Below are 13,902 nucleotides of genomic sequence, written 5' to 3'. Positions count from 1 at the left end.
GGATAGAGTTGGTGGTTAACCACAACTATCCACGATCTGAACAAAGCCAGTCTTCGCAGGAGAACTGCTTGATTTCTCCTGAAATGCTTAGTGTCCCCATATTGGAGTTGTGTCAGTTCAGAGTAAGCTCACTCCCAGAAAAAGGTGTGTCTATGACAGCCAGCTAGCTCATGCCCCACTTTGGCAGGGGGTAGCCAAGACCAGAAACAGATAGACCCTGAAACATTCAAAACACTTAAATGTTTAAGTATACTCAAAATAATAATCATGGTGAAATTATACTTTACATCTGTTGGATTGAAATAAATGGCTATGTTCCCTGGACCGAGGAAGCAGCTGCTTACAATTGCTAGTTACATGGTGAAGTTTCAGTTTATGGAACACAGCACTGTATGGGCCTTTCAGCTTATGATGTTGTATTGACCAAATAAACCTTCTCCACAATCAATCTATCCTTCTCTCCAATACTGTACATAACCCTCTATTTCTGTATCATCCATGTGCCTGTCTGAGAGTCTCTTAAATTTCCACATTATATCAGCCTCTATCTCTCTCTAACACCTTGGTAGGGTGTTCCATGCACCCACTACTCTCAGTGTAAAAAACCTCCCTATACATTCCTCCACTTACCTTAAAAGGATATACTGTGGAACTGGCCATTTCCACAATGGGTTTATGACACTGGCTGTAAACTCTATGTATGCCTTTTATAATCTTATACACCTCTATCAAGTTGCCTCTCATTCTCCTTCACTCCAAAGAGAAAAGCTCTAATCACTCTACTTTTCCTCATAAGACATGCTGTCTAGTCCAGGTAACATCCTGTTAAGTCTCCTCACGACCCTCTCTAGAGCTTCCACATCCTTACTACAATGAAACGACTGGAACTGAACTGAACTGATGGTCAATTTCACCAATGTTTCCTTGACAATCCTTGATCATTGACCTTGACTCCTTGCTGGTGAGAAATGAGATAATATCAGCAGTTACACAGAGTTATAAAGAATATAATCTTTCCAGAAATTCTGCAAATTCTGTCCCTGAAGTAGTACACTGAATATGTCTAAATCATTTGCTAGCACCATCTGTGGTGTTAATTATTCTTATCGTTGCTAATGTTCTTTCTAAAGTTGGTAATTGGAAGAGCTGATATTGCACATCTGGTTTTAGAAAGCAAATCACAATGTGTGAGTAGATAACAAGAGCCCAAGGTATTACAGGAAAGACACTAGCATGGATAGAAGATTGCTGATAGAAGAGTGGAAATAAAGGGAACCTTTTCTGGTTGGCTGCAGGTGATTAGTGGTGTACCGCAGGAGTTGGTGTTGGGACCAATTCTGTTGGGAAAATAGTAGGCCAGGTTTTGCTGAGTGCTTTGAAGATGAAGAAACTTGCCTACTTAACAAACATTTTTCATCACTGTTGAACAAGTTTCTGCATGGCCCTGGAAAAAATGTTTTGACTTCAAGTGAGAAGATTCTTGGATTTAAAAGGAAACTGAATCCGTGCTGTGATTGAATCTTTGGAAAAAATCATGTTGCAAAAGGAAATCTTGAATGTTTCCACTGCTATTTGGGCTTGAGAGTGAGGAAGGATATCAGAAAGTCTTGAATCTTTTTGAAAAGCATCTGGAAGAACTGCAGATCAAAATTGAACGGTATTGTTGAATGCTTACGAGATGGTTTTTTTAAAAAGCAAACTTGAGGAAATCTGCAGATGCTGGAAATTCAAGCAACACACACAAAATGCTGGTGGAACGTAGCAGGCCAGGCAGCATCTATAGGAAGAAGCACTGTCGACATTTCAGGCCAAGACCCTTCGTCAGGACTAACTGAAAGGAAAGATAATAAGAGATTTGAAAGTAGGAGGGGGAGGGGAAAATGCGAAATGATAGGAGAAGACAGGAGGGGGTGGGGTGAAGCTGAGAGCTGGAAAGGTGATTGGCAAAAGGGATACAGAGCTGGAGAAGGGAAAGGATCATGGGACGGGATCCTCTTTTTCCCCCCTCCTCTTTTTTTTCTCTCTCTCTGCCCATCACTCTACCTGTTCTCCATCTCCCTCTGGTGCTTCTCCTCCCCCTTTCTTTCTCCCTAGGCCTCCCATCTGCTCAATGATGCTTTGGATCCAATGCTGCCAATCTCAAAGTTCAAAGTAAATTTATTATCAAAGTACATATATGTCACCATATACAACCTTGAGATTTATTTTCTTGAGGACATTCACAGTAAATACAAAGAAACAAAAACATTACCAAGCAAAATAATAATAATAATAATAATAAATGTGCAATAAATATTGAGAACATGAGATGATCCAGATAGTCTGGAGGGCTCCTCTCTCTGCAATGCTGCGGTTCTGAGAGTGCCCCCAGCTATTGTGTTTGGTGTCTGCGAAATTTGCAGCAATTTGCCTGGCTAATATGAACTGAATGCCGAGGCTTTGGGCCTACTCTGGGCTGGTCTGGGAATTTGGATTTAAGGACTCAGTTTGGTTCAGAATGCTGTTGTTCCTGGCTTCCATTGTTCACATGATTTGTTTTGTGTTTTTTGTTTTCCCTGTATGGGCACTGGGGGTTAGACAGCCGGAGACTTTTACCCAGCACAGAAATGGCTAATACAAGTGGGCATAATTTTAAGGTGATGGGGGGGGGGGGGGGGGGGGGGGTCGGTGTCTGGGATAAGTTCATTACACGGAGAGTGTTGGATGCGTGGAACACATTGTCAGGGGTGGTAGTAGAGGCAGATACATTAAGGGCATTTAAGAAAATCTTAGATAGGCATATGGATGATAGAAATATGTAGAGGTACAAGGGTTAGATTGATCTTAATGTCAGGTCACTCGTCTGAGTGCTACTGGTACCATGTAACCCAATACTACCTGTCGCATGGTCAGGTGGTCAGCGACTAAACCGGCTCGCCCCCCAGGCTTGCCTGGCGAGGAGGGTGCTAGACACCCTGCAGGACGAAAAACTAGGCCTGTCAAAGGGTGGATGAACCCTCTCGTAGGGTCAGTGGCCATCTAACAAACATGTGCCGTGAAGTGCAGAAAGGGCATCCCTTGCATTGAAGCCTGATCTGGCCATTCACTGCATCAGAACCTCCCCCAGTTGTCTTGGACTCCACCATGCCGCTGGATCCGGGAGGGGATGTCAAGAGAGTGGGTCTGGACCTGTGCAACCCCCTACTCACCTAAAATCCATTCACGCACATGCTGTTCCTTTCTGAGGAACCATTATCAACTTATGGGATGGATAGCGAGCAAGATTGATCTTAGGGAGGGTCAAAAGTTGGCACAACATAATAGGCTGAAGGGCCTGTACTGTGCTGTAATGTTCTATGTTTCGAGCTAGTAAGTGTTTTACTCTCTGTCAATGCTGACTAAACTGCTAGTTGCTGCCATTGGGTTTCTAGCCTCTGTAGAATTATGCTTTTTCAGGAGCGGTGACCCTTTTGACCATCAGCTGAGAGGGAGCATAAATCTAGATCCAGAAGTTCCTCCAGTTTTACCAGTCGGGGGTGAAGGGTAAGGGGTGGGTGACACTGTGTTCCTGCTGAGGTCACACAGAAAACACACTCACTTTCCTCATGCTCTTTCCTGCAGAGGATGGCATCCACCAGGGGCAGACCTGTCGCGACTGGTGGTGGGATACAGCAAATAAAACCCCATACCCTTTACAGGGGCATGAGGGTCACAGACAAGGTAGCCGTGCAGGCCTCGGGGTTCCTCATGTCTGTGGAGACGATGCCACTCAGGGTAAGTACAGTGATTAATGGTGTATTCATTAGCTTTGGACCAACACAAAATGTACAGCTATATACACCCGCTGACATAGTATTACCACTGTCCGTGTTGTTGGTATGTTCAAAGTATACATCATTCTGGGTGTGCTGCTGTTCTTTATTTACACGCTCAGTGGTAAGGTTAATGTAACGATCATGCTCAAAACTGTGCCTTTTGTTCACAGGACGGCCTCAGGACCAGGTAGAAGGTGCCACATCAGGTCCCTCCCGCTCACCTCCACACTCGGCTTCACCAGCATCACTGGGAGCTGGTGCCAGTCCTGACACGCACACGTCGAAGAGTATCAGTGAGTTTGAGGAGGGAACACAGGGTGAGTCAGGGCGAGAGAGGGACAGAGGCAATGGGGGAAGGAATTAGGTTCTCAGTCAGCGAATGGGCCTTTCCATTTCCACTGCTCTGACCAACTGACCAACTGGACCACATGGCATTGTGGGCTGAGTTCTGGTTAGACTGTGGACAGTGTGGCATTGTGGGCTGAGTTCTGGTTAGACTGTGGACAGTGTGGCATTGTGGGCTGAGTTCTGGTTAGACCGCGGACCGTGTGTCATTGTGGGCTGAGTTCTGGTTAGACCGCAGACCGTGTGTCATTGTGGGCTGAGTTCTGGTTAGACCGCGGACCGTGTGGTATTGTGGGCTGAGTTCTGGTTAGACTGTGGACAGTGTGTCATTGTGGGCTGAGTTCTGGTTAGACCATGGGCTGTGTGTCATTGTGGGCTGAGTTCTGGTTAGACCGCGGACCGTGTGTCATTGTGGGCTGAGTTCTGGTTAGACCGCAGACCGTGTGTCATTGTGGGCTGAGTTCTGGTTAGACCGCGGACCGTGTGGCATTGTGGGCTGAGTTCTGGTTAGACTGTGGACAGTGTGGCATTGTGGGCTGAGTTCTGGTTAGACCGTGGACCGTGTGTCATTGTGGGCTGAGTTCTGGTTAGACCGCGGACCGTGTGGTATTGTGGGCTGAGTTCTGGTTAGACCGCAGACCGTGTGTCATTGTGGGCTGAGTTCTGGTTAGACCGTGGACCGTGTGTCATTGTGGGCTGAGTTCTGGTTAGACCGTGGGCAGTGTGTCATTGTGGGCTGAGTTCTGGTTAGACTGTGGACAGTGTGGCATTGTGGGCTGAGTTCTGGTTAGACTGCGGACCGTGTGGTATTGTGGGCTGAGTTCTGGTTAGACCGCGGACCGTGTGTCATTGTGGGCTGAGTTCTGGTTAGACCATGGACCGTGTGTCATTGTGGGCTGAGTTCTGGTTAGACCCAGGGCAGTGTGTCATTGTGGGCTGAGTTCTGGTTAGACCGCGGACCGTGTGTCATTGTGGGCTGAGTTCTGGTTAGACTGTGGACAGTGTGGCATTGTGGGCTGAGTTCTGGTTAGACCGCGGACCGTGTGTCATTGTGGGCTGAGTTCTGGTTAGACCGCGGACCGTGTGTCATTGTGGGCTGAGTTCTGGTTAGACTGTGGACAGTGTGGCATTGTGGGCTGAGTTCTGGTTAGACCGCGGACCGTGTGGCATTGTGGGCTGAGTTCTGGTTAGACCGCGGACCGTGTGTCATTGTGGGCTGAGTTCTGGTTAGACTGTGGACAGTGTGGCATTGTGGGCTGAGTTCTGGTTAGACCGCGGACCGTGTGTCATTGTGGGCTGAGTTCTGGTTAGACCGCGGACCGTGTGTCATTGTGGGCTGAGTTCTGGTTAGACTGTGGACAGTGTGTCATTGTGGGCTGAGTTCTGGTTAGACCGCGGACCGTGTGGTATTGTGGGCTGAGTTCTGGTTAGACCGCGGACCGTGTGTCATTGTGGGCTGAGTTCTGGTTAGACTGTGGACAGTGTGGCATTGTGGGCTGAGTTCTGGTTAGACCGCGGACCGTGTGGTATTGTGGGCTGAGTTCTGGTTAGACCGCGGACCGTGTGTCATTGTGGGCTGAGTTCTGGTTAGACCATGGAACGTGTGTCATTGTGGGCTGAGTTCTGGTTAGACCCAGGGCAGTGTGTCATTGTGGGCTGAGTTCTGGTTAGACCGCGGACCATGTGGCATTGTGGGCTGAGTTCTGGTTAGACCGCGGACCGTGTGGCATTGTGGGCTGAGTTCTGGTTAGACCGCGGACCGTGTGTCATTGTGGGCTGAGTTCTGGTTAGACTGTGGACAGTGTGGCATTGTGGGCTGAGTTCTGGTTAGACCGCGGACCGTGTGGCATTGTGGGCTGAGTTCTGGTTAGACCGCGGACCGTGTGTCATTGTGGGCTGAGTTCTGGTTAGACTGTGGACAGTGTGGCATTGTGGGCTGAGTTCTGGTTAGACCGCGGACCGTGTGTCATTGTGGGCTGAGTTCTGGTTAGACTGTGGACCGTGTGTCATTGTGGGCTGAGTTCTGGTTAGACTGTGGACAGTGTGTCATTGTGGGCTGAGTTCTGGTTAGACCGCGGACCGTGTGGTATTGTGGGCTGAGTTCTGGTTAGACCGCGGACCGTGTGTCATTGTGGGCTGAGTTCTGGTTAGACTGTGGACAGTGTGGCATTGTGGGCTGAGTTCTGGTTAGACCGCGGACCGTGTGGCATTGTGGGCTGAGTTCTGGTTAGACCGCGGACCGTGTGTCATTGTGGGCTGAGTTCTGGTTAGACTGTGGACAGTGTGGCATTGTGGGCTGAGTTCTGGTTAGACCGCGGACCGTGTGTCATTGTGGGCTGAGTTCTGGTTAGACTGTGGACCGTGTGTCATTGTGGGCTGAGTTCTGGTTAGACCGCGGACCGTGTGTCATTTTGGGCTGAGTTCTGGTTAGACTGTGGACCGTGTGTCATTGTGGGCTGAGTTCTGGTTAGACCGCGGACCGTGTGTCATTGTGGGCTGAGTTCTGGTTAGACTGTGGACCGTGTGTCATTGTGGGCTGAGTTCTGGTTAGACCGCGCACCGTATGTCATTGTGGGCTGAGTTCTGGTTAGACCACGGGCAGTGTGTCATTGTGGGCTGAGTTCTGGTTAGACTGTGGACAGTGTGGCATTGTGGGCTGAGTTCTGGTTAGACCATGGGCAGTGTGTCATTGTGGGCTGAGTTCTGGTTAGACCGTGGACCGTGTGGCATTGTGGGCTGAGTTCTGGTTAGATCGTGGACCGTGTGGCATTGTGGGCTGAGTTCTGGTTAGACCGCGGACCGTGTGTCATTGTGGGCTGAGTTCTGGTTAGACCCAGGGCAGTGTGTCATTGTGGGCTGAGTTCTGGTTAGACCGCGGACCGTGTGTCATTGTGGGCTGAGTTCTGGTTAGACCGCGGACCGTGTGTCATTGTGGGCTGAGTTCTGGTTAGACCGCGGGCATTGTGTCATTGTGGGCTGAGTTCTGGTTAGACCATGGGCAGTGTGTCATTGTGGGCTGAGTTCTGGTTAGACCGCGGACCGTGTGTCATTGTGGGCTGAGTTCTGGTTAGACCGCGGACCGTGTGTCATTGTGGGCTGAGTTCTGGTTAGACCGCAGACCGTGTGTCATTGTGGGCTGAATTCTGGTTAGACCGTGGGCAGTGTGTCATTGTGGGCTGAGTTCTGGTTAGACTGTGGACAGTGTGTCATTGTGGGCTGAGTTCTGGTTAGACCGCAGACCGTGTGTCATTGTGGGCTGAGTTCTGGCTAGACTGTGGACAGTGTGTCATTGTGGGCTGAGTTCTGGTTAGACCGTGGACAGTGTGTCATTGTGGGCTGAGTTCTGGTTAGACTGTGGACAGTGTGTCATTGTGGGCTGAGTTCTGGTTAGACTGTTGACAGTGTGTCATTGTGGGCTGAGTTCTGGTTAGACCATGGGCAGTGTGTCATTGTGGGCTGAGTTCTGGTTAGACCGTGGACCGTGTGTCATTGTGGGCTGAGTTCTGGTTAGACTGTGGACAGTGTGTCATTGTGGGCTGAGTTCTGGTTAGACCGCGGACCGTGTTTCTTTGTGGGCTGAGTTCTGGTTAGACTGTGGACAGTGTGTCATTGTGGGCTGAGTTCTGGTTAGACCATGGGCAGTGTGTCATTGTGGGCTGGAGATCTAATTAGACCCCTGACAATATTTCATTGTGTGCTGTAGCCCAGGTTTGACTATGGGCAGTGTGTCATTGTGGGCTGTAGTTCTGGTTAGACTGTAGACGATATTGCATTGTGGGTTGTAAATCTAATTACACCACACCAATTGAGGCCCATTTGCAGTTGCTCCCAGGGTGTACCTCACCATTTATACATTTGGTTCAATTCCTTGACTTCTCCCCATAAGTGTGCCTAATATGGAGTTCATGAATAGGGTGTATTCAGTTCAGTTCAGTTTCAGTTTATTGTTATTTAGAAACCACAAATGCAATGCAGTTAAAAAAATGAGACAACATTCCTCCAGAATGATATCACAAAAGCACATGACAAAACAGACTACACCAGAAAAGCCACATAACGTTTGGCAATCCCCAATCCAGAGTCTGGAGAGGCTGCTGCGTATTAATATCGCACTACCATCTTAGCGCGTTCCCCAGAAAGGAGCTCCAAATCCACCAGACAAAACAAGACCAAAAACTAAAGCTACAAAACCACATAGTTACAACAGTGCAAACAGTAGCATAATTGATAAAAAAAACAGTCCATGGGCACAGTAAAAATAGTCCAAAGATGTTAAAAGACTATAAGTTCGAAAGAAACCACCACACAGTTTCCACAAGTCCTCAGGGTCCCGATAGACGCGTCATTGAGATTGATTGCATAGATAGGTAGATACTTTATTGATCTCAAAGGAAATTACAGTTTCACAGTATCGTTACAAGTGCACAAATGTAAATATTAGAAGAGAGGTAGAAAGAATAAAAAAGTAAGTTACCTCAAACAGTCTGACAGGAGGGGGTCGTCACTTTCCCAGCTGTAGGTTGGTTCATTATAGAGCCTAATGGCCGAGAGTAAGAATGACCTTATATAGCAGTTTTTTTTTTGGAGCAACGCAATTGTCTTAGTCTATTCCTCAAAGTGCTCCTCTGTTCAGCTAAGGTGGCATGCAGAGGGTGAGAAATATTGTCCAGAATTGCTGGAATATTCCGTCGGGTCCTTTGTTCTACTACAGCCTCTGGTGTGGCCAGTTTGACTCCGATAACAGAGCCTGTCTTTCTAATCAGTTTATTAAGCCTTTTGGATGTCACTCATGTTGATGCCACATAGAAGATTGTACTGGTGGCAACAGACTGGTAGAACATGTGAAAGAGAGGTCTGCATTCTCCAAAGGACCTCAGTCTTCTCAGGAAATAGAGGTGATTCTGGCCCTTCTTGTACACAGCCTCTGTGTTGGTGCTGCACTCAAGTCTGTCATCCTGGTGCACCCCCAGTTATTTGTAGGACCTCACCACATCCACATCCTCACCATCAATAGTAACAGAAAGCAGTGCAGGCTTAGTCTGCCTAAAGCCCATCACCATCTCTTTTGTCTTACTGATGTTGAACTGCAGATGATTCAGCTTGCACCATTTGGCAAAGTCCTCCACCAGGGCCCTGTATTCATCCTCCTGTCCTCCCTTTATACACCCAACTATTGCTGAGTTATCAGAGAATTTCTGCAGATGACATAACTCAGTGTTGTATCTGAAGTCCGAGGTTTACAGGGTAAACAGGAAGGGAGCCAATACAGTCCCCTGTGGGGCCCCAGTGCTGATTATAGCCACGTCTGACACACAGCTCTGAAGCCACACGAACTATGGTCTGCCAGTCAGGTAGTCCATTATTAAGGACAAAATGGTAGTGCCAACCTGCACTGAATGGAGATTTTCCCCTGGCAATGAGGGCTGTATCAATGATGGAGCGTATCCCAGAACCACCTGCAATTCTGGGACAAGTAAGGAGGGAACTGAGCCAAAAACTCTTCAAATATGATAAATTTTAGCGATGCCCAATTTGAAGCTGCAATGTGGCATTCACAACATAACTGTCTTTGAGAGAATATTTCTACATAAGTGTCTCTGAGCAGTTTGTTGTAGCCACTTCCATCTTCGTTTCCTTCCATAGTATTGGCATCGCTCCCTGCGCTCGCTGTACCGACTCCTCCCACTCCGAGCAAAGTGATCTCGCCCACTGCCTTGAATGGCTTGGAGGTTGCTGAGCAGCGTAGCTGGCTCTACCTGGAGGAGATGGTTAATTCATTGCTGGCCACAGCTCAGCAGCTGAAGACACTGATTGAGCAGGCAAAACAAGCTAGCATCGCTTCGAAGGATGGTGCCATTGCTCAGGCCAAGCTGCAGGCAGACACTGAGAGGAAAGGGGTGAGTGGAACTCAGACCAGGTACACTTTGGAATGTTAATCTCAGTGAACGCTGATTGTAATGTTAATTTGTGTGAATGATGAACCTAAGAAAGAGGAGGCCTGGACCCAACTGGGATCTCAACTTGATCCAACAAATCCCAATGCGTCTGCAAGCCTGGCCAAAGCATTGACCCACGTGCTGTAACCCATGCTGAGTTCAAACCTTCCACAGGCATGTCTCCGACTGCCTTTCTCTCTGGCTGGCTGACTGCAAGGGATAAGGCTGAGATTAGTAAAGGTGCAAGTGAAATGGAGGATGTGTGCTTATGTATTGAAATTGGTTTATTATTGTCACATGTACAGAGATACAGTGAAAAGCTTGTCTTGCATACTGTCCATACAGATCAGATCATTACACAGCGTACTGAGGTAGAGCAAGGGAAAACAATGACAGAATACAGAATAATGTTACAGTTACAGATAAAGTGCAGTGCAGGTAAATGAGTAAAGTGCAACACCATAACAAAATCATAAACACAAGAGATTCTGCAGATGCTGGAAATCCAGAGCAACACACACACAAAATGCTACAGGAACTCAGCATGTCAGTCTGCATCTACGGAAATGAACAATTGATGTTTCAGGCCAAAACCCTTCATTAGTGCTGGAAAGGAGGGAGAGGAAGCCATAATAGGAAGGTTGGGGTGGGGGGGGGGGGGGGGGGGGGGAAGGAAGATATGCTAGAAGTTGTAGCCAGGTTGGTGAGGGAAGGGTGATGAAGCACGAAACTGGGAGGTGGTCAATGGAAAAGGCAAAGGGCTGGAGAAGAAGGAAAAGAGTGGACTATGGGAGATCAAAATGAGATGGGTTGTGAACTCAAGAGTTCACCTTATTGTTCAAGAGGTCCATTCACGAGTCCCATAACAGTGGGATAGAAGCTGTCCTTGAGCCAGGTGGTAATGAGGATTGTACTGTCACAAGGAGTTTGCATGTCACGTAATCCTCAAGACCATGTATAAACAATGAGGCAAAAGTAGTGTTTATTTTAATCACTTCACAGGAATAGAATGAGAGTTGAAGAAGCTGAATGTTTCCTTTCTTTTGTTTCTTGTGTACTGTAGACCCTGACGCAGTACCAGAACCAGATACCATTCCACTCAGCTGATGATGTGGATGGGAAAGCTGAGATGATCATCAAGGTGAGTGAGCGGAAGCTAACTAAAGTGACACGTAACTCCAAGCAGAACAAGTGTGATTCTGCATAGGGTGTTAGCATCAATCCCAAGGCCAGTATCCCTTGAGAATGTCCTGGAGCCCAGTATAGTCTGTGTTAAGGCACTCACACAGTACTGCTGAAGAGGGAGGTCCAGGATTCAGAATCAACCACTATAACAGACCAAAATATATTTCCAGGCGACTTGGAGGGGAGTCTGCAGGAAATGATGTCCTGTGCCTAGTGGTCATGACATCTGTGGTTGCAGAGGCCTTGGTACATAAAACTGAGGGACATAATTTTAGGGTCAACTGCAGAAAACTTTTACCCATATCAGAGATACAGTAGATAAAACAGGAGGACACAGATTTAGCGTAAGATTTAGAGGTACATCTTCCTCAGAAAGCACTGAATCACTGAAACACACTGCCTGAGGGAATGGTATAGGCAGAGTCAGTGACAGCAGGTTGGAAGTGTCCAGAGAAACACTTAAATCACTGAGCTGTAGAACATTACAGACCAAGTTCAGAGAGATGGAATTAATATAGATGGGTGTCCTCTGATAGACATGGACCAGCTGGGCCAAATTACCTTTATGTGGTTCTAACATCAGCATATTTCCCATCAAGGATTGTGACATTATTGTTAGACTGCCTTTGAAGTATTATAAGAAGTTTTGGGCCTCTTTTCTAAGAAAATGGAGTGCTGGTTTTGGAGAGAGTCCAGAGAATGTAAGAGTTAATATTTGAGGAGTGTTTGATGGCTCTGGGCCTGTACTCACTGAGGTTCAGAAGAATGAAGGGCGATCTCACTGAAACCTATTGTAAGGCCTTGAGTGGATGTAGAGAGGTTGTTTCCAATAGTGGGGGAGTTTAGGAACAAAGGGCACAACTTCAGAATAGAGGGACTCCATATAGAACAGAGATGAGAAGGAATTGATTTAGCCAGAAGTTGGTGAATCTATGGAATTCATTACCTCAGATGGTTGTGGAGGCCATGTTATTTGGTATATTTAATAAGTTCTTGACTAGTCAGGACATCAAAGGTTACATGGAGAATGCAGAAGAATGGGGTTGAGGGAAAATAAATCAGCCATGTTGGAATGACTTAGCAGACTTCATGGGCTGAATGGCCTAATTCTGCTCCTATATAGAAACATAGAAAACTTACAGCACAATACAGGCCCTTCGGTCCACAAAGTTGTGCCGAACTTGTCCCTACCCTAGAAATTACTAGACTTCCCTATAGCCCTCTATTTTTCTAAACTCCACGTACCTATCTAAAAAGTCCCTTAAAAGGCCCAATTGTATCTGCCTCCACCACTGTTGCCAGCAGCCCATTCCACGCACTCACCACTCTGAGTAAAAAACTTACCCCTGACATCTCCTCTGTACCTACTCCCCAGCACCTTAAACCTGTGTCCTCTTGTGGCAACCATTTCAGCCCTGGGAAAAAGCCTCTGACTATCCACATGATCAATGCCTCTCATCATCTTATACACCTCCAACAGGGCACCCCTCATCCTCCATCGCTCCATGGAGAAAAGGCTGAGTTCACTCAACCTGTTTTCATAAGGCATGTTCCCCAATCCAGGCAACATCCTTGTAAATCTCCTCTGCACCCTTTCTATGGCTTCCACATCCTTCCTGTAGTGAGGTGACCAGAACTGAGCACAGTACTCCAAGTGGGGTTTGACCAGGGTCCTATATAGCTGCAACATCACCTCTCGGCTCTTAAATTCAATTCCATGATTGAAGAAGGCCAATACACCATACTCCTTCTTAACTACAGAGTCAACCTGCACAGCTGCTTTGAGCATCCTATGGACTCTGACCGCAAGATCCCTCTGATCCTCCACACTGACAAGAGTCTTATCATTAATACTATATTCTGCCATCATATTTGACCTACCAAAATGAACCACTTCACAATACTCTGGGTTGAACTCGATCTGCCACTTCTCAGCCCAGTTTTGCATCCTATCAATGTCCTGCTGTAACCTCTGACAGCGCTCCACACTATCCACACCACCTTCAACCTTTGTGTCATCAGCAAACTTACTAACCCCTCCCTCCACTTCCTCATCCAGGTCATTAATAAAAATCACAAAGAGTAAGGGTCCCAGAACAGATCCCTCAGGCACACCACTGGTGACCGACCTCCATGCAGAATATGACTCGTCTATAACCACTCTTTGCCTTCTGTGGGCAAGCCAGTTCTGGATCCACAAAGCAATGTTCCTTTGGATCCCATGCCTCCTTACTTTCTCAATAAGCTTTGCATGGGGTACCTTATCAAATGCCTTGCTGAAATCCATATACACTACATCTACTGCTCTTCCTTCATCAATGTGCTCAGTCACATCCTCAAAAAATTCAATCAGGCTTGTAAGGCCCTTGACAAAGCTATGCTGACTATTCCTAATCATATTATGCCTTTCCAAATGTTCATAAATCCTGCCTCTCAGGATCTTCTCCATCAACTTATCAACCACTGAGGTAAGACTCACTGGTCTATAATTTCCTGGGCTATCTCTGCTCCCTTTCTTGAATAAAGGAACATCATCTGCAACCCTCCAATCCTCCGGAACCTCTCCTGTCCTCATTGATGATTCAAAGGTCATTGAGCAATCTCCTGCCTCGACTCTCACAGTAGCCTGGGGTACATCTCAT

At 47.2% G+C, this 13,902-nt stretch overlaps 1 protein-coding gene across 2 annotated transcripts in view; it reads left to right on the top strand.

Moving 5' to 3' along the window:
- Window positions 1-13,902, top strand: part of LOC140729777 (deformed epidermal autoregulatory factor 1 homolog) — an 88,784-nt gene that overhangs the window by 52,584 nt on the left and 22,298 nt on the right. For both annotated transcript variants that reach the window (XM_073049982.1, XM_073049983.1), the window contains exons 9-12: window positions 3,601-3,753; window positions 3,965-4,111; window positions 9,783-10,036; window positions 11,139-11,216. In XM_073049982.1, coding sequence (XP_072906083.1) covers window positions 3,601-3,753; window positions 3,965-4,111; window positions 9,783-10,036; window positions 11,139-11,216 — 632 coding nt within the window. The remainder of the gene's footprint in view (window positions 1-3,600; window positions 3,754-3,964; window positions 4,112-9,782; window positions 10,037-11,138; window positions 11,217-13,902) is intronic.

Source organism: Hemitrygon akajei, chromosome 6 (assembly GCF_048418815.1).
Source record: "Hemitrygon akajei chromosome 6, sHemAka1.3, whole genome shotgun sequence".
NCBI lineage: Eukaryota > Metazoa > Chordata > Chondrichthyes > Myliobatiformes > Dasyatidae > Hemitrygon > Hemitrygon akajei.
Note: the sequence above shows the minus strand (reverse complement) of the source record. Positions and strands in the feature narration are given on the sequence as shown.